Below are 20,407 nucleotides of genomic sequence, written 5' to 3'. Positions count from 1 at the left end.
AGTGTCAAGTGCAAACTCCTACTGTATGCAGATGACAGTGCTCTGTTAGTGACAGGTAAAGACCCACAAGATATTGCTAATGTTTTAACACTGGAACTGGAGTCCTGCAGCAAATGGTTAGTAGACAACAAACTATCATTACACCTAGGGAAAACTGAAGCCATTCTCTTTGGAACGAAACATAAACTGAGAAGGGTAAATAATTTTAATGTTCAGTGTAATGGGGAGTCCATCACTTTGGTTTCATCAGTTAAATATCTGGGAATCCCCTTTGACCCATGCATGTCAGGAGAATTGATAGGGAACAGTGTAGTAAAGAAAGCGAATGCCAGGCTGAAATTCCTGTATAGACAAGCACAGTGTCTACCTACTGAGGCTCGCAGGACCCTATGTCTAGCCCTTATACAATGCCATATGGATTACGCTTGCTCTTCTTGGTACTCTGCCTTGACAAAAAAACTGAAAGATAGATTGCAAATCACCCAGAACAAAATCGTAAGATTCATCCTGGGGCTGGGACCAAGAGAACATGTAGGCCAGGATGAATTACAGCAGTTGGATATGCTGAATGTTGAAGACAGAGTAAAACAACTGAAGCTAAATCATGTTTATAAAATTGCTCACGAACAGGGTCCAGAATATCTTGCTGTCAATTTTGTCAAGGTTGGGAACCAAAGCAATCATAGTACTAGGGGGAGAGAGCACAACTTTGTAGTACCCACAGTCAGTGGCCAGGCTTCAAACACCTTTTATTGTACAGCAATAAAGGAATGGAACAGACTACCCACAAATGTCAAGGCCAGTCATAGCTTGAACCAGTTCAAGAAGACTGCCAAAAAGTGTCTGATGAATGAAGCAACAGAAAGGGAGGGGAATGATTTTCTATTTTTTAGCTAAAATACGTGTAAATTTTACCTTATCCCTAGTAATGACCCTCGTATTGTAGATAGTCGTAATGACCCTCGGGTAGTAGATAGTCTTAATGACCCTCGTATTGTAGATAGTCTTAATGACCCTCGGGTAGTAGATAGTCTTTTTAGTATGATAATAAGATGTTATCTTCATTATAGAATAATAAGAAAATATTATAACCTTTATATTATAATAATAAGGTAAAAGGACCCCAATGGAAATAAGTCACTCTGTCTGACTTTTTTGGGTTATCCCAGGTTCTCTACACATATGCTGCTATGTATGATAATTCTATGTAACTGTATTGTGTATACCTGAATAAATTTACTTACTTACTTACTTAAGGTATTACAGCCTCTCCTCACTTAATGACTGAGTTCCGTTCCTAAGACTACATTGGTAAACGAATTCGTCACTAAGCAAGGAACATACTATAATGGTAGTGGGTTTGTGTCAACCATCCTTGATATTGTTTTAATGTCACCTTTCCATCATTTATAACATTTTCAGTACATATTAAAATGTTTATACAGTAGTGCACTGTGTATTGCAATAAACAGAATAGAGGAAATAACCTCTAATATACACTATTTATTTATTCATACTGGTCAGAGAGCCCATTGTAATTCCAAGTTGTCAGTAAACAAGTACGTCACTAAGTGAGGAGAGGCTGTTGCCTTTATTCTTCAGCAATTAAAATGTGTCCTAAGCACAAATGAAGTTGATTTTAGATACTAATATTTTTTTCAATATTATTTTTTGAGACAGCAGCTGTCTTCCACCAAAGAAGTGACCAAAAAAAAAAAAAAAAAAAAAAAAAAAAAAAAAAAAAAAAAAAAAAAAAAAAAAAAAAAAAAAAAAAAAACCACTTTAACTGTCATTCACTCAATAACTGCCATTCCAAAAATGTGTTGATATCTCATTTCAGATGAACCTCTTAAATGCAACATCCTCATCCCTCTTTTGGACTGCAAGTGCTTCCAACCTCCAGGACTCGAGTATGGCTAACCAGTTTCCCTGAATCCCTTCGTAAATGTTTTTGTGATATTTTACATCAGCATTGCAGATAATGGATGGTAATGTTGCACATACACTTTACTAATACAGTGGTACCTCGGGATACAAACTTAATTCGTTCCAGAAAGCTGTTAGAGTGCCGATACCAAACGAATTTTTTCCCATAAGGAATAATGTAAATTAGATTAATCCGTTTCAGATACCCAAAAATACACTTACATAATTGTTTGAGTTTTGGGCTGTTCGTATCCCGAGGTACTACAGTACTGGAATCCTTCAAGAAAGTCCGGAGATTTCTACATATTTGCAGTTTATAAAGAGGTATTTATCTGTGAACAAGCATATGCATGTATGCACGTGCGTATGTGCACTTTCCTATTTGTGCTCAATATTTGTAGTTGGAGGGTTTAAGTCAAAGCTCTTGGCCCTGTTTCTTAACTGGTTACTAGCAAGTTCACTTCCTCCTAGCCTCATAAGGCCTATAATATAGTAAGGTATTGATTTAACAAACTTCAATTTAACAAATTTTGGAATCTAAAACAAGTTCTGTAGTTCGACTACATACAGATCTGATTTAAAAACTAACTGCATTAAATCCAGAGTTGTCTATTACTGTTAGAATCATGCAAAAATATTATCATAATTATAATTTGAATTTAATGAATAACTAGCTTAAATTGTATACCCCTACCCCCCTTTTACTTCATTAAATCAAGGGTTTAAAACAATGTATGTGTTGGGGAAAAAAGTTGTAAAAGAACTAAATGAACCTGGACACAAGAAGCCAAGAGGAGCAATGCAGTCCTGAGCATATAATAAAGAAGACTTTATTCAAATTATTAACCACAGCAGCTTAATAACCCACAACACATAAAGAAAGTCAAGCAGTGTTTCTACTGAGGTCCTTACATCCTCTACCCTCCCTAGAGAAGAAGTATGTTTATTAGGTGTAGGTACACATAAGTACAATTATCATACATAGTGTAAATTACTTAGCCTGGCCCATGGCTGGGCACCGAGAGTAGAAAGATTCTTGAAACTCATCAAAGGTATATAACCCAAAAAAGTCTGACAAAGTGACTTATTTCCATTGGGGTGACCCACAATGGTTGATACTTTAAAGTATGATGTCTGCATAAAAAACTCATTACAGTATTACCTGGATATGTATAAACATGTAAATAGTTCATTACCACTGTAATCTGTTCATCTATCAAAACTTTGCAGCCTAGTTGAGGCACCTAAAATGGAGGAATATAGCAAATAATGTTGTTGCAGTGATAACACCAGCAGGCAGCTCTGACGAGAAGTCACACACACACACAAGCTTTTAAATCTCTGCACAAAATTCAACTTAAACCAGCAAATAATAGAGCCTACTAGACTGGAGAATACACTAGACCTCATCTTCACTAACAATGATGATCTGATACGAAATGTCACCATATCAAAAACAGTATACTCAGATCATAACATAATCAAGGTTCAGACATGTATGCGCGGAGCCCCAGACCAACAAAATGAGATTAGTCACGAGGGAGCCTTCACCAAATTCAACTTCAATAACAAGAACATAAAGTGGGACCAAGTAAACCAAGTCCTAAACGATATAAGCTGGCAAGATAGACTAAGCAACACAGACCCCAACTTATGCCTAGGACAGATTAACTGATACATCCCATCAACTAACTACATAAAAACCACCTGGTGGTCCACATTTACACTCACTCACCCATTTGACTATAAGCACAGAAATACGTATCCTAATCTTTAAATAATGATTCCAAACTAGTCATAAGTTTGCCTGTGATACTCCAATATAGAAACTATGTATTGTGCCAAAACAAAAGCATTCACATTGCTAAACTCACAAATTAGTATTTGTCACTTAGTATTTGTCACTTAGTATTTAGTCACTTAGTATTTAGTCAACTTACTCCACAATTTGTTATAATTTAGGGTTAAGAATTAATCTAAGTTTGCCCAAAATGCCTAGCCATGCTAGGTGTTCTAGTGGCCCCCTCTGTAATTATTATTTTACTACATGTAAACTACACAATAACCAAAATCTGTAAACCCTGCATTGTAATCCTTATAGAGAATAAACTTAGATTTGATTTGATTGATTTGATCACTGTGTTGTCAAAGGTGCCATAAATACAACAGCTCAGATGTCCTTCCAAATATCTTCAACCCCTAATTTAGAGTGCAGGTACTGTACTTCCCACCTCCAGGACTTGAGTCCAACTAAATGGTTTCCCTGCATCCCTTCACAAAATATTACCTTTATAATTTATATAGTTTTCCATATATATATAACATTACTCAGTGTAGATGCATTTTTTAGCCAAAATTTCACACATATTAAAAAATGCTTCAAATAACATTGAAACACTTTTAACCTGAAACTCTATTTTTACCTCAGAGACTGTTTCCTTCCAAAGCAGAATGAGCAAAAGAAGGAAACACGTTCATCATCATTCAGTACAGGCACATCTTCATAATATGGAGCATGCTTTAAGTGCTTTACTAATACAGTGCTTTTCAATTATATTCATGTTTATTATTTTTGGAAGTGACACACATATCAGCTGACTCCAAGCTGAATCGTGCATATTTTTATTGACTATTTTTACTTTTGCATTATTTTTTTAGGCCTAGCACTATGGTGCACTTAATAAACAAGAGTGTAAACATGTTTCTAGGCTTTTTTATGCAATGGAAAGTGAAAAAAGAGGCTGTAATTCACTTTACAAAGGCAATCTGGAACCTTATCCTCCGTATTAGCAAGGTATGCTTGAAGCTGTCTTGTTAGAGGTGTTTACCTGGAGTTTACCTGGAGAGAGTTCCGGGGGTCAATGCCCCCGTAACAGCCTGATCAACCAGGCTGTTACTGCTAGCTGCACGCAAACCAACATACGAGCCACAGCCCGGCTGGTCAGGAACCGACTTTAGGTGCTTGTCCAGTGCCAGCTTGAAGACTGCCAGGGGTCTGTTGGTAATCCCCCTTATGTATGCTGGGAGGCAGTTGAACAGTCTCGGGCCCCTGACACTTATTGTATGGTCTCTTAACATGCTAGTGACACCCCTGCTTTTCATTGGGGGGATGCTGCATCGTCTGCCAAGACTTTTGCTTTCGTAGAGAGTGATTTTCATGTGCAAGTTCGGTACTAGTCCCTCTAGGATTTTCCAGGTGTATATAATCATGTATCTCTCCCGCCTGCGTTCCAGCGAATACAGGTTTTGGAACCTCAAGCGCTCCCAGTAATTGAGGTGTTTTATCTCCGTTATGCACGCCATGAAGGTTCTCTGCACATTTTCTGGGTCAGCAATTTCACCTGCCTTGAAAAGTGCTGTTAGTGTGCAGCAATATTCCAGCCTAGATAGAACAAGTGACCTGAAGAGTGTCATCATGGGCTTGGCATCCCTAGTTTTGAAGGTTCTCATTATCCATCCTGTCATTTTTCTAGCAAATGCGATTGATACAATGTTATGGTCCTTGAAGGTGAGATCCTCCGACATGATCACTCCTAGGTCTTTGACGTTGGTGTTTCGCTCTATTTTGTGGCCAGAATTTGTTTTGTACTCTGATGAAGATTTAATTTCCTCGTGTTTACCATATCTGAGTAATTGAAATTTCTCATCGTTGAACTTTATATTGTTTTCTGCAGCCCACTGAAAGATTTGGCTGATGTCCGCCTGGAGCCTTGCAGTGTCTGCAATGGAGGACACTGTCATGCAGATTCGGGTGTCATCTGCAAAGGAAGACACGGTGCTGTGGCTGACATCCTTGTCTATGTCGGATATGAGGATGAGGAACAAGATGGGAGCTAGTACTGTGCCTTGTGGAACAGAGCTTTTCACCGTAGCTGCCTCGGACTTTATTCTGTTGACGACTACTCTCTGTGTTCTGTTAGTGAGGAAATTATAGATCCATCGACCGACTTTTCCTGTTATTCCTTTAGCACACATTTTGTGCGCTATTACGCCATGGTCACACTTGTCAAAGGCTTTTGCAAAGTCTGTATATATTACATCTGCATTCTTTTTGTCTTCTAGTGCATCTAGGATCTTGTCGTAGTGATCCAATAGTTGAGACAGACAGGAGCGACCTGTTCTAAACCCATGTTGCCCTGGGTTGTGTAACTGATGGGTTTCTAGATGGGTGGTGATCTTGCTTCTTAGGACCCTTTCAAAGATTTTTATGATATGGGATGTTAGTGCTATCGGTCTGTAGTTCTTTGCTGTTGCTTTACTGCCCCCTTTCTGGAGTGGGGCTATGCCTGTTGTTTTTAGTAACTGTGGGACGACCCCCGTGTCCATGCTCCCTCTCCATAGGATGGAAAAGGCTCGTGATAGGGGCTTCTTGCAGTTCTTGATGAACACGGAGTTCCATGAGTCTGGCCCTGGGCATATCATTTATTGCCTGTTCGAAGTCATTTGGCGTCAGGATAACCTCGGATAGGCTTGTGTTAACCAAATTCTGTGGCTCTCTCATAAAAAATTCATTTTGATCTTCGATTCTCAGTCTGGTTAGCGGCTTGCTAAAAACTGAGTCATATTGGGACTTGAGTAGCTCACTCATTTCCTTGCTGTCATCTGTGTAGGACCCATCTTGTTTAAGTAGGGGCCCAATACTGGACGTTGTTCTTGACTTTGATTTGGCATAGGAGAAGAAATACTTTGGGTTTCTTTCGATTTCATTTATGGCTTTTAGTTCTTCCCGCGATTCCTGACTCCTATAAGATTCCTTTAGCTTAAGTTCGATGCTTGCTATTTCTCTGACCAGTGTCTCCCTACGCATTTCAGGTATATTGACCTCTTTTAGCCGCTCTGTTATTCTTTTCCGTCGCCTGTAAAGGGAGCGCCTGTCTCTTTCTATTTTACATCTACTCCTCCTTTTTCTTAGAGGAATAAGCCTTGTGCATACATCGAGTGCCACCAAGTTAATCTGTTCTAGGCATAAGTTGGGGTCTGTGTTGCTTAGTATATCTTCCCAGCTTATATCGGTTAGGACTTGGTTTACTTGGTCCCACTTTATGTTTTTGTTATTGAAGTTGAATTTAGTGAATGCTCCCTCGTGACTAATCTCATTATGTCGGTCTGGGGCTCCACGCATACATGTCTGAACCTCAATTATGTTGTGATCTGAGTATATTGTTTTTGATATTGTGACATTTCTTATCAGATCATCATTGTTAGTGAAGATGAGGTCTAGTCTATTCTCCAGTCTAGTAGGCTCTATTATTTGCTGGTTTAAATTGAATTTTGTGCAGAGATTTAAAAGCTCGTGTGAGTGTGAGTTTTCATCAGAGCTACCTCCTGGTGTTATTACTGCAACAATATTATTTGCTATATTCCTCCATTTTAGATGCCTTAAGTTGAAATCCCCCAGGAGCAAGATGTTGGGTGCAGGAGCTGGAAGATTTTCCAGACAGTGGTCAATTTTTAACAGCTGTTCCTGGAATTGCTGGGATGCTGCATCTGGAGGCTTGTAGACTACCACAATGACTAGGTTTTGGTTCTCGACCTTTACTGCTAAAACTTCCACTACATCATTTGAGGCATTAAGCAGTTCTGTGCAAACAAGTGACTGCAATATACAGGCCAACCCCCCCCCCCCTTTTGCCTGTTCACTCTGTCACATGTGTATAGGTTGTAACCTGGGATCCATATTTCGTTGTCCAAGTGATCCTTTATGTGGGTCTCAGTGAAAGCCGTGAACATTGCCTTTGCCTCTGCAAGCAGTCCACGGATGAAAGGTATTTTGTGTACTCACACATCACACATAAAAACATAAGAAAGCAGGCCTTCTATTCCATGGACTAGCAAGCCTGCTAGTCCACGATAGGCAGGTCCAGCTCACATTCACTCATGTATTTGTAGACAGGAACCACCCAGAGAGGTGCTGCTGTCCTGCCAAATGTGTGAAATGGAAACCCATAATTGCAATATAAGAGGTACATCTTGCTACTTCTACTTACACTTATGTCACACTACACATGCATGTACAGCGGAACCCCGAGTTTCGTCCGCCCTGAGTATTGTATGCTTCGAGTTTAGAACTGTTTTTTCAGCTGAATTTTGTCCCAAGTTTCGCACTCTGCCCCGTGTTTCGTCCTGTGAACCAGGCCTGTCCATGCCTGCGCGCCTCCCCGCACAGGCATCATGAGTCAGTCTGACTGCTTATTAATCTTTGAGTGAACATTACCCTGTGCACTCATCCAAACATTTCACAATTAATTAATTGTGTTTGGTGCTTGTTTATTGAGTGCAACTGTGAAATAAGTCACCATGTTGCCAAAGAATCCTTCATTATTATGCTAATATCAACACTATGGCTTATTTATCTATCAAAATTGATCTAATATGACATAATAAAGAATATAAACAAAATAGAAACATGAAATATATTCTAGAATGAATAAAATATGTCATTATATGAAAAGTGTTGAAGGACAGTCTGACATAAAATAATTACCCCTCTGAACATGTCTCCCTGTTTTCTCTTATGCTGGGATAAAGAGAAAATGGAGTGTGAGGCTAATTGCACTAGATAATAATAATAATAATAATAATAATAATAATAATAATAATAATAATAGTAGGTTGGTAGACAGCAACCACCCAGGGAAGTACTACCGTCCTGCCAGATGACTGTGAAACAAAAACCTGTAACTGTTTTGCATGATGGTAGGATTGCTGGTTTCTTTTTCTGTCTCATAAACACGCTAGATAACAGGGATATCTTGCTACTCCTACTTACACTTTGGTCACACTTCACAGACACGCACATGTATATATATATATACATACATCTAGGTTTTTCTCCTTTTTCTAAATAGCTCTTGTTCTTTTTTATTTCTTCTATTGTCCATGGGGAAGTGGAAAAGAATCTTTCCTCCGTAAGCCATGCGTGTCGTATGAGGCGACTAAAATGCCGGGAGCAATGGGCTAGTAACCCCTTCTCCTGTATACATTTACTAAAAACAGTGAAGAAGAAAAACTTTATAAAACTGGGATGCTTAAATGTGCGTGGATGTAGTGCGGATGACAAGAAACAGATGATTGCTGATGTTATGAATGAAAAGAAGTTGGATGTCCTGGCTCTAAGCAAAACAAAGCTGAAGGGGGTAGGAGAGTTTCAGTGGAGGGAAATAAATGGGATTAAATCTGGAGTATCTGAGAGAGTTAGAGCAAAGGAAGGGGTAGCAGTAATGTTAAATGACCAGTTATGGAAGGAGAAAAGAGAATATGAATGTGTAAATTCAAGAATTATGTGGATTAAAGTAAAGGTTGGATGCGAGAAGTGGGTCATAATAAGCGTGTATGCACCTGGAGAAGAGAGAAATGCAGAGGAGAGAGAGAGATTTTGGGAGATGTTAAGTGAATGTATAGGAGCCTTTGAACCAAGTGAGAGAGTAATTGTGGTAGGGGACCTGAATGCTAAAGTAGGAGAAACTTTTAGAGAGGGTGTGGTAGGTAAGTTTGGGGTGCCAGGTGTAAATGATAATGGGAGCCCTTTGATTGAACTTTGTATAGAAAGGGGTTTAGTTATAGGTAATACATATTTTAAGAAAAAGAGGATAAATAAGTATACAAGATATAATGTAGGGCGAAATGACAGTAGTTTGTTGGATTATGTATTGGTAGATAAAAGACTGTTGAGTAGACTTCAGGATGTACATGTTTATAGAGGGGCCACAGATATATCAGATCACTTTCTAGTTGTAGCTACACTGAGAGTAAAAGGTAGATGGGATACAAGGAGAATAGAAGCATCAGGGAAGAGAGAGGTGAAGGTTTATAAACTAAAAGAGGAGGCAGTTAGGGTAAGATATAAACAGCTATTGGAGGATAGATGGGCTAATGAGAGCATAGGCAATGGGGTCGAAGAGGTATGGGGTAGGTTTAAAAATGTAGTGTTAGAGTGTTCAGCAGAAGTTTGTGGTTACAGGAAAGTGGGTGCAGGAGGGAAGAGGAGCGATTGGTGGAATGATGATGTAAAGAGAGTAGTAAGGGAGAAAAAGTTAGCATATGAGAAGTTTTTACAAAGTAGAAGTGATGCAAGGAGGGAAGAGTATATGGAGAAAAAGAGAGAGGTTAAGAGAGTGGTGAAGCAATGTAAAAAGAGAGCAAATGAGAGAGTGGGTGAGATGTTATCAACAAATTTTGTTGAAAATAAGAAAAAGTTTTGGAGTGAGATTAACAAGTTAAGAAAGCCTAGAGAACAAATGGATTTGTCAGTTAAAAATAGGAGAGGAGAGTTATTAAATGGAGAGTTAGAGGTATTGGGAAGATGGAGGGAATATTTTGAGGAATTGTTAAATGTTGATGAAGATAGGGAAGCTGTGATTTCGTGTATAGGGCAAGGAGGAATAACATCTTGTAGGAGTGAGGAAGAGCCAGTTGTGAGTGTGGGGGAAGTTCGTGAGGCAGTAGGTAAAATGAAAGGGGGTAAGGCAGCCGGGATTGATGGGATAAAGATAGAAATGTTAAAAGCAGGTGGGGATATAGTTTTGGAGTGGTTGGTTCAATTATTTAATAAATGTATGGAAGAGGGTAAGGTACCTAGGGATTGGCAGAGAGCATGCATAGTTACTTTGTATAAAGGCAAAGGGGATAAAAGAGAGTGCAAAAATTATAGGGGGATAAGTCTGTTGAGTGTACCTGGTAAAGTGTATGGTAGAGTTATAATTGAAAGAATTAAGAGTAAGACGGAGAATAGGATAGCAGATGAACAAGGAGGCTTTAGGAAAGGTAGGGGGTGTGTGGACCAGGTGTTTACAGTGAAACATATAAGTGAACAGTATTTAGATAAGGCTAAAGAGGTCTTTGTGGCATTTATGGATTTGGAAAAGGCGTATGACAGGGTGGATAGGGGGGCAATGTGGCAGATGTTGCAAGTGTATGGTGTAGGAGGTAGGTTACTGAAAGCAGTGAAGAGTTTTTACGAGGATAGTGAGGCTCAAGTTAGAGTATGTAGGAAAGAGGGAAATTTTTTCCCAGTAAAAGTAGGCCTTAGACAAGGATGTGTGATGTCACCGTGGTTGTTTAATATATTTATAGATGGGGTTGTAAGAGAAGTAAATGCGAGGGTCTTTGCAAGAGGCGTGGAGTTAAAAGATAAAGAATCACACACAAAGTGGGAGTTGTCACAGCTGCTCTTTGCTGATGACACTGTGCTCTTGGGAGATTCTGAAGAGAAGTTGCAGAGATTGGTGGATGAATTTGGTAGGGTGTGCAAAAGAAGAAAATTAAAGGTGAATACAGGAAAGAGTAAGGTTATGAGGATAACAAAAAGATTAGGTGATGAAAGATTGAATATCAGATTGGAGGGAGAGAGCATGGAGGAGGTGAACGTATTCAGATATTTGGGAGTGGACGTGTCAGCGGATGGGTCTATGAAAGATGAGGTGAATCATAGAATTGATGAGAGAAAAAGAGTGAGTGGTGCACTTAGGAGTCTGTGGAGACAAAGAACTTTGTCCTTGGAGGCAAAGAGGGGAATGTATGAGAGTATAGTTTTACCAACGCTCTTATATGGGTGTGAAGCGTGGGTGATGAATGTTGCAGCGAGGAGAAGGCTGGAGGCAGTGGAGATGTCATGTCTGAGGGCAATGTGTGGTGTGAATATAATGCAGAGAATTCGTAGTTTGGAAGTTAGGAGGAGGTGCGGGATTACCAAAACTGTTGTCCAGAGGGCTGAGGAAGGGTTGTTGAGGTGGTTCGGACATGTAGAGAGAATGGAGCGAAACAGAATGACTTCAAGAGTGTATCAGTCTGTAGTGGAAGGAAGGCGGGGTAGGGGTCGGCCTAGGAAAGGTTGGAGGGAGGGGGTAAAGGAGGTTTTGTGTGCGAGGGGCTTGGACTTCCAGCAGGCATGCATGAGCGTGTTTGATAGGAGTGAATGGAGACAAATGGTTTTTAATACTTGACGTGCTGTTGGAGTGTGAGCAAAGTAACATTTATGAAGGGGTTCAGGGAAACCGGCAGGCCGGACTTGAGTCCTGGAGATGGGAAGTACAGTGCCTGCACTCTGAAGGAGGGGTGTTAATGTTGCAGTTTAAAAACTGTAGTGTAAAGCACCCTTCTGGCAAGACAGTGATGGAGTGAATGATGGTGAAAGTTTTTCTTTTTCGAGCCACCCTGCCTTGGTGGGAATCGGCCAGTGTGATAATAAAAAAAAAAAAAAATAATAATAATAATTAATGTTTATTTCCTTGAAAAGGCTTACAATGTGTGGTTTACATAGGTTTACAAGGAAGGTCTCTAGCATGCCTAGAAATACTGAAAAAAGTGATTTCTTCAGTGATTAAGGACATGTGTGCAAAGTCAACAAGTCTTCAATAAAGGTAAAAGTGATGTTAAATGTTCATTTATCCATTTCATTAGTCATTTATAAGTATTTCTAACTGTTTCCTGCATGTAAAACTATGGTTATTCTTTAAAAAAATGTTTTTTTTTCAATATTTTTGGGTGTCTGGAATGGATTAATTGGATTTGCATTATTTCTTATAGGAAATATTGCTTTGACTTCAAAATGTTTCGACTTTAGTCCTAGCTCCTCGAACGGATTAAGGACAAAACTCGGGGTTCCACCATACTTATGTATGTATGACATGTACGTATTATGTTAAGTTAATGGAAGTAAGAAGAGAGAGAGGGGTGGGTAGATTACATTTTCTTGGACTGCAAGAAGGCCTTTGACAATTCCTCACAAGAGATTAGTGCAAAAGCTAGAGGATCAGGCATGTATATCAAGTACGTGATGAGGTATCACAGTGGGTGCCTGTAATGAGCGGGGTCCCACAGGGGTCAGTCCTAGGACCAGTGCTATGTTTGGTATATGTGAATGACATGATGGAAGAGATAGACTCAGAAGTGTCCCTGTTTGTAGATGATGTGAAGTTAATGAGGAGAATTAAATCAGATAAGGACTAGGCAGGACTACAGAGACCTGGACAGGCTAGAAGCTGGGTCCAGCAACCGGCTCCTCGAATTTAACCCTACCAAATGCAAAGTCATGAAGATCAGGAAAGGGCAAAGAATACTACAGACAGAGTATAGGCTAGGTGGCCAAAAACTGCAAACGTCACTCAGGAAAAAGGATCTTGGGGTGGGTATAATACCGAGCACATCAACCAGATAACTGCTGCAGCACATGGGCGCCTGGCAAACCTGAGAACAGCGTTTCGATACCTCAGTAAGGAATCGTTCAAAGACACTGTACACCATGTATGTCAGGCCCATACTGGAGTATGCAGCACCAGTTTGGAACCCACACCTAGTCAAGCATGTCAAGAAATCAGAGAAAGTGCAAAGGTTTGTAACAAAGCTAGTTCCAGAGCTAAGGGTAATGTCCTACGAAGAAAGGTTAAGGGAAATCGACCTGATGACACTGGAGGACAGGAGGGCTAGGGAAGACATGATAACAACATACAAAATACTGCGAGGAATTGACAAGGTGGACAGAGACAGTATGTTCCAAAGATGGGACACAGAAACAAGGAGTCACAATTGGAAGTTGAAGACTCAGACGAGTCAAAGAGATGTTAGGAAGTATTTCTTTAGTCAGAGAGTTGTTGGGAAGTGGAATAGTCTGGCAAGGGATGTAGTGGAGGCAGGAACCATTCATAGTTTTAAGACAATTTATGATAAAGCTCATGGAGCAGGGAGAGAGAGGACCTAGTAGCGATCAATGAAGAGACAGGGCCAGGAGCTATGTCTCGACCCTTGCAACCACATAGGTGAGTACACCCATCTGAATTTTCTTCCATTTTCTCTATAGTTCTCATTCTTATCTATTTTCTTTCATTGCCATGGGAAAATGGAAAATATGTTTCTTCTTTTTCAGGTCACCCTAGTTTGGTGGTTGATGGCCAGCGAGTTAAATTCTTCTTCTTTCTTCTTTCAACACACCGGCCGTATCCCACCGAGGCGGGGTGGCCCAAAAGAAAAAACCAAAGTTTCTCCTTTCAAATTTAGTAATATATACAGGAGAAGGGGTTACTAGCCCCTTGCTCCCGGCATTTTAGTCGCCTCTTACAACACGCATGGCCTACGGAGGAAGAATTCTGTTCCACTTCCCCATGGAGATAAGAGGAAATAAAAAGAACAAGAACTAGAAAGAAAATAGAAGAAAACCCAGAGGGGTATGTATATATACGCTTGTACACGTATGTGTAGTGTGACCTGAGTGTAAGTAGAAGTAGCAAGACGTACCTGAAATTTTGCATGTTCATGAGACAGAAAAAAGGGCACCAGCAATCCTACCATCATGTAAAACAATTACAGGCTTTCGTTTTACACTCACTTGGCAGGACGGTAGTACCTCCCTGGGCGGTTGCTGTCTACCAACCTACTACCTAGGAGTTAAATAATTGTAAGAATAATAATAATAAAAGAAATGAAATTCCTTACTTTCCACTCCATTTTGACTGGTTGATCATGGGGTGTGCGAGGAGGTGCCCTGGGTGGCAGTCCTCGAGCTGAAGTGGTGGGTGTGGAGGGTGCAGTGCTCTCCCGGTTCAGTGCCTGTCTAAACAGCTGCTGTTGAAGCCAGATAGTTTGTTGTAGGTTAGCAGCGTTCGTGTACATCGTTTGTGCTGGGAGAAATGTGACGTAGTTTCGGTTGCTCTCGGTGTCAGGGTGTGCTGGCTTGTGACTGGTTGAATGAGCTTGGTGGGTGGTGGTGGGGTTTATAATGTGCTCCGACTCTTGACCTCGACCACTGGTCTTCTGCGGTAAAGAGGCGTGAAGAGGTGGCAGACGCATACACCGTCTGCAGCTATCGCAAGAGATAGCTGAATAGGTGTCTGATTCTAGACTAACCTGAGGAAGGCAATAAAGTGTTACATAATTATCAGGAAATACCTTGGTGGGAAATGAGTGACATGTTAAAATAAAGAAAAACACTATGAAACACACAAGAGTAACTGGCATTTATTGCTCATAGAAGAAAGGAAAGCAAGTTCTGCTATTGCAAGAGAGACCTTAATAGGTGTCTGATTCTAGACTAACCTGAGGATGTGATGTAAATGATTTACAAAACTGACAAATTGAAGACAATAAAGACATCACCACTCACTCTATCACTGTCTTGCCAGAGGTGCATCAATACTACAGTTCAAAAACTGCAACTTATCACCACCTCTCCTTCAGAGGGTTACTCATAAGAGCCAAAACAAAGAGGAATCACAGGTATGTTAGACAGCACTTCCATAGTCTCAGGATGGTAATAAGAGTGCAATGAACTACTTAAGGAAATGAAGGAAAACTCCATTCACAGCTTCAAGAGTAGATACAACATAACAGAGTCTGGAGGTCAGAATTCAGTAGAAGTCAGTCAAGAAGCAATGTAAGATGCACCCTGCCTCTCAACTTGTGCCTTGACCTCAGCAAACAATGCTCAATGAGTACAACTCAGTAAGCACATGTAACTGGAATATGCAGTGGTGGTAGAGTCCACACCTTAAAGAAAAAGTGAAAAAGCAAAAAAAATCCAAAGTTGGTCCTAGGAGCTTAACCTGTGAATGGTCCAAACGTATATATACGTTTTTTTCAACATTTGAAAGTATGTAAAAAAAGTAGATCTTCTTTTTGTTTTTCTACATTTGAAAACATGTAAAAAAACTATGATCTACTTTTTTTTTTTTGTTATACAGTGGACCCCCGCATAACGATTACCTCCGAATGTGACCAATTATGTAAGTGTATTTATGTAAGTGCGTTTGTACGTGTATGTTTGGGGGTCTGAAATGGACTAATCTACTTCACAATATTCCTTATGGGAACAAATTCGGTCAGTACTGGCACCTGAACATACTTCTGGAGTGAAAAAATATCGTTAACCGGGAGTCCACCGTATTTAAAAATATGTAAAAAAACGTAGATCTACTTTTGTAGCACTACACATGTGAACGTAGATCTGCTTGGACCATTTACGGGTTAAAAGAAAGTGTTATAGAAAAAGGCTGAAAGCATTAGACATGTACTTTTTGGCCGAATGAAAGAAAAGGAACATGATAATAACATATATAAATATGAAAATATTTATAAGATTTCATAGTGCCATCAACAGGGAGAACATAGCTATAAACAGAGGAAGAAAAGATGTTGCAAGAATAACAAAAATTGTTCATAAAGTGTTATAACAACAGAATGTGTTATAAGAGGTAGTGAAGTGCCCCAAAAAATGGAAAAAAATGATTAAGTGAAAAACACTACAAATTTGCCATAGTTCTGCTCCTGCATCTTCACACAGGTAATTACACGCTGAATTTGACACCAATAAGAATAACAAGAACACTAATAAGAATAACAAGAACACTAATAAGAATAACAAGAACACTAATAAGAATAACAAGAACACTAATAAGAATAACAAGAACACTAATAAGAATAACAAGGACACCAATAAGAATAACAAGGACACTAATAAGAATAACAAGAACACTAATAAGAATAACAAGAACAATAATAAGAATAACAAGAACAATAATAAGAATAACAAGGACACCAATAAGAATAACAAGGACACCAATAAGAATAACAAGAACAATAATAAGAATAACAAGGACACCAGTAAGAATAACAAGGACACCAATAAGAATAACAAGGACACCAATAAGAATAACAAGAACAATAATAAGAATAACAAGGACACCAATAAGAATAACAAGGACACCAGTAAGAATAACAAGGACACCAATAAGAATAACAAGGACACCAATAAGAATAACAAGGACACCAGTAAGAATAACAAGGACACCAATAAGAATAACAAGGACACCAATAAGAATAACAAGGACACCAATAAGAATAACAAGGACACCAGTAAGAATAACAAGGACACCAATAAGAATAACAAGGACACCAGTAAGAATAACAAGGACACCAATAAGAATAACAAGGATACCAATAAGAATAACAAGGTCACAGACCCTGAGCTGCTTTGGGGATTAGTGTGGACGGTTACAAAGCATGGCTTGCTTCTGCAGTGTTTTAAAAATTGAGGTTGGAGAGTTGAAGGAGGAGGTCTTGCTTCTCCAGGAGGAGATTAGGAGGCTGAAGGTCCACCTCAATGGGTCTGTGAGAGAGTGTGAGGTGGCTGGAGTTGTGGGGAATGAGGCTTCTAGCAGCGAGGTGCAGTCTGTCTCTCGCTGTGAGGAGGCTGTAGTTGGGGAGGCAGCAACGGCTACCAGCAGTGAGGTGCAGCCCAGCACCTGCTACAAGTGGCGAGTAGTTCACAGTAATGGAAGGCGCATCAGAGTAAGGAAAGTTAAGAGTGAAGATCTGAAGGTAGGAAATCGCTTCTCTGTTCTTCAGGATGAATGTACTTCAGTGGCCAGTGAAGGTAAGGGTACTACTGCCCCTGCTAATGGAGGTAAGCGCATTCTTGTGGTTGGTGACTCTCAGGTAAGATACATTGACCGTGCTTTTTGTAATAGGAATAAGAAGATGAGAGATAGAGTGTGCTTCCCTGGAGCTGGTGTTGGGGACATTGTCAACAGGCTGGATAATATCATGTCAGGTAATGGGAGCAAGCCCATTATCTGTCTCAGTGCTGGTGGAAATGATATTGGGAAGGGTAGGAGAGAAGAGCTGCTAGATAAGTACAGGTCAGCTATAGATTTCATTAAGTCTAAGGGAGGGATCCCAATCATATGTAGCATCTTGCCTAGAAGGGGAGTAGGAAATGAATGGTTGTCTAGGGCAATTGGTGTAAATTGCTGGCTAGACAGATACTGCAAGGAACTTGCAATCCCATTCATTGACAACTGGAACAACTTTTATGGCAAACATGATATGTATGCAAGGGATGGGGTACATCTCTCTGGGGCTGGGGTGGTAGCACTTGCAGACTCGATTGAGAAGGCCATTGGTGAAATGCCTATGATTTTAAACTGATGGAAGATAGAGGTATGGGTGTGTGTGGGAAACAAGCAGGTTGCAACACTTGGGTTGGAAACAGTAAATGTATAAAAGGCATTCAGCATGAAGTTATAAATAAAGACAATAGATCAGGTCAGCAAACAAAGGGGGACAGCAGAGGGCAGCAAGGGACTAGCTCCCTTAAGGTTTACTATACTAATAGCAGGAGTGTAAGAAATAAGATAGATGAGCTAAGATTAATTGCAAGTGCAGGAAACATAGATATTATTGCTATAACAGAGACCTGGCTCAATCTGAAAGATAGAGAGATGCCCTCTGAATGTCACATACAAGGCTATAAATTATTCCACACTGACAGGGTCAACAGGAAAGGTGGTGGAGTAGCGATGTATGTCAGAGACAATTTAAATTGTTGTGTTAGACAAGATATTAAATTAGAAGCGTCAGCCACTGAATCTGTTTGGTTACAGCTTCTCGAGGGCCGAGAAAAACTAATTTTGGGTGTGATTTACAGGGCCCCAAATCTTGATAGGGAGTGCAGTAAACTTCTATGGGACGAAATTCGTAAGGCATCTACATACGAAAATGTTGTGCTAATGGGAGATTTCAACTATAGACAGATTGACTGGAGCAATTTGACAGGAAATTTAGAGTCAGGTGACTTTCTTGATACGATCCAGGATTGTTTTTTAAAACAGTTTGTGACAGAGCCAACTAGGGGAAATAACCTCCTTGACTTGGTTCTTGCCAGTAGGGAAACACTAATTAATAATCTTGAGGTTAATGATGAGCTTGGGGAAAGTGATCACAAATCACTCAGTTTTAATATATCATGGAATTCCCCTAATAATGGCAATCAAGTCTCCGTCCCTGACTTTCGCTTGGCTGATTTCATAGGACTGAAAAATTACTTAGGTGGGCTGAACTGGAATGACCTGACTAAGGGTCAGGTATGTGGTGATGGTTGCCGATATGATGCTTTCCAGGGCATAGTTCTAGCTGCTCAGTCAAATTATGTTCCAAATAGGGAAATTAGATCAAACAAAAATGATCCTAAATGGATGAACAATAGATTAAAATATCTGATTGGTCAAAAGAGAGGCATATATAGGCAAATCAAAAGAGGAGAGGGGCAATTGAGAAATCGATATATTCAGTTAAAGAGAGAAATAAAAAAGGGAATTAGAAAAGCAAAAAGAGATTATGAGGTTAAAGTTGCAAGAGAATCGAAGACTAACCCAAAAGGATTCTTTCAGGTATACAGAAGTAAGATCAGGGACAAGATAGGCCCACTCAAAAGTTCCTCGGGTCAGCTCACTGACAGTGATAAGGAAATGTGTAGAATTTTTAACACATACTTCCTCTCAGTTTTTACACAGGAGGATACCAGCGATATTCCAGTAATGATAAATTATGTAGAACAGGACGATAATAAACTGTGCAATATTAGAGTCACAAGTGACATGGTCCTTAGGCAAATAGATAAATTAAAACCTAACAAATCCCCAGGCCCTGATGAACTGTATGCAAGGGTTCTAAAGGAATGTAAAGAGGAGCTTAGCACACCTTTGGCTAATCTTTTCAACATATCACTACAAACTGGCATGGTGCCAGATAAGTGGAAAATGGCAAATGTGATACCTATTTTCAAAACAGGTGACAGGTCCTTAGCTTCGAACTATAGACCAATAAGCCTAACCTCCATAGTGGGAAAATTTATGGAATCAATAATTGCCGAGGCAGTTCGTAGCCACCTTGAAAAGCATAAATTAATCAACGAATCTCAGCATGGTTTTACAAAGGGGCGTTCCTGCCTTACGAATTTATTAACTTTTTTCACTAAGGTATTTGAGGAGGTAGATCATGGTAATGAATATGATATTGTGTATATGGACTTCAGTAAGGCTTTTGACAGGGTCCCACATCAGAGACTATTGAGGAAAATTAAAGCACATGGAATAGGAGGAGAAATTTTTTCCTGGATAGAGGCATGGTTGACAAATAGGCAGCAGAGAGTTTGCATAAATGGGGAGAAATCAGAGTGGGGAAGTGTCACGAGCGGTGTTCCACAGGGGTCAGTGTTGGGCCCCCTGCTGTTCACAATCTACATAAACGACATAGATGAGGGCATAAAGAGCGACATCGGCAAGTTTGCCGATGACACCAAAATAGGCCGTCGAATTCATTCTGACGAGGACATTCGAGCACTCCAGGAAGATTTGAATAGACTGATGCAGTGGTCGGAGAAGTGGCAGATGCAGTTTAATATAGACAAATGCAAAGTTCTAAATGTTGGACAGGACAATAACCATGCCACATATAAACTAAATAATGTAGATCTTAATATTACGGATTGCGAAAAAGATTTAGGAGTTCTGGTTAGCAGTAATCTGAAACCAAGACAACAGTGCATAAGTGTTCGCAATAAAGCTAATAGAATCCTTGGCTTCATATCAAGAAGCATAAATAATAGGAGTCCTCAGGTTGTTCTTCAACTCTATACATCCTTGGTTAGGCCTCATTTAGATTATGCTGCACAGTTTTGGTCACCTTATTACAGAATGGATATAAATTCTCTGGA

The 20,407-nt window shown here is 39.8% G+C and overlaps 1 protein-coding gene across 1 annotated transcript in view; it reads right to left on the bottom strand.

Moving 5' to 3' along the window:
- Positions 1-20,407, bottom strand: part of Slip1 (SLo interacting protein 1) — a 480,758-nt gene that overhangs the window by 16,602 nt on the left and 443,749 nt on the right. The window contains exon 8 of the mRNA XM_053800206.2: positions 14,353-14,763. Within this exon, the coding sequence (XP_053656181.2) occupies positions 14,353-14,763 (411 nt within the window). The remainder of the gene's footprint in view (positions 1-14,352; positions 14,764-20,407) is intronic.

This window comes from Cherax quadricarinatus, chromosome 97 (genome assembly GCF_038502225.1).
Source record: "Cherax quadricarinatus isolate ZL_2023a chromosome 97, ASM3850222v1, whole genome shotgun sequence".
In the NCBI taxonomy this organism is placed as follows: domain Eukaryota; kingdom Metazoa; phylum Arthropoda; class Malacostraca; order Decapoda; family Parastacidae; genus Cherax; species Cherax quadricarinatus.
This window is presented reverse-complemented; position numbering and strand designations above follow the sequence as displayed.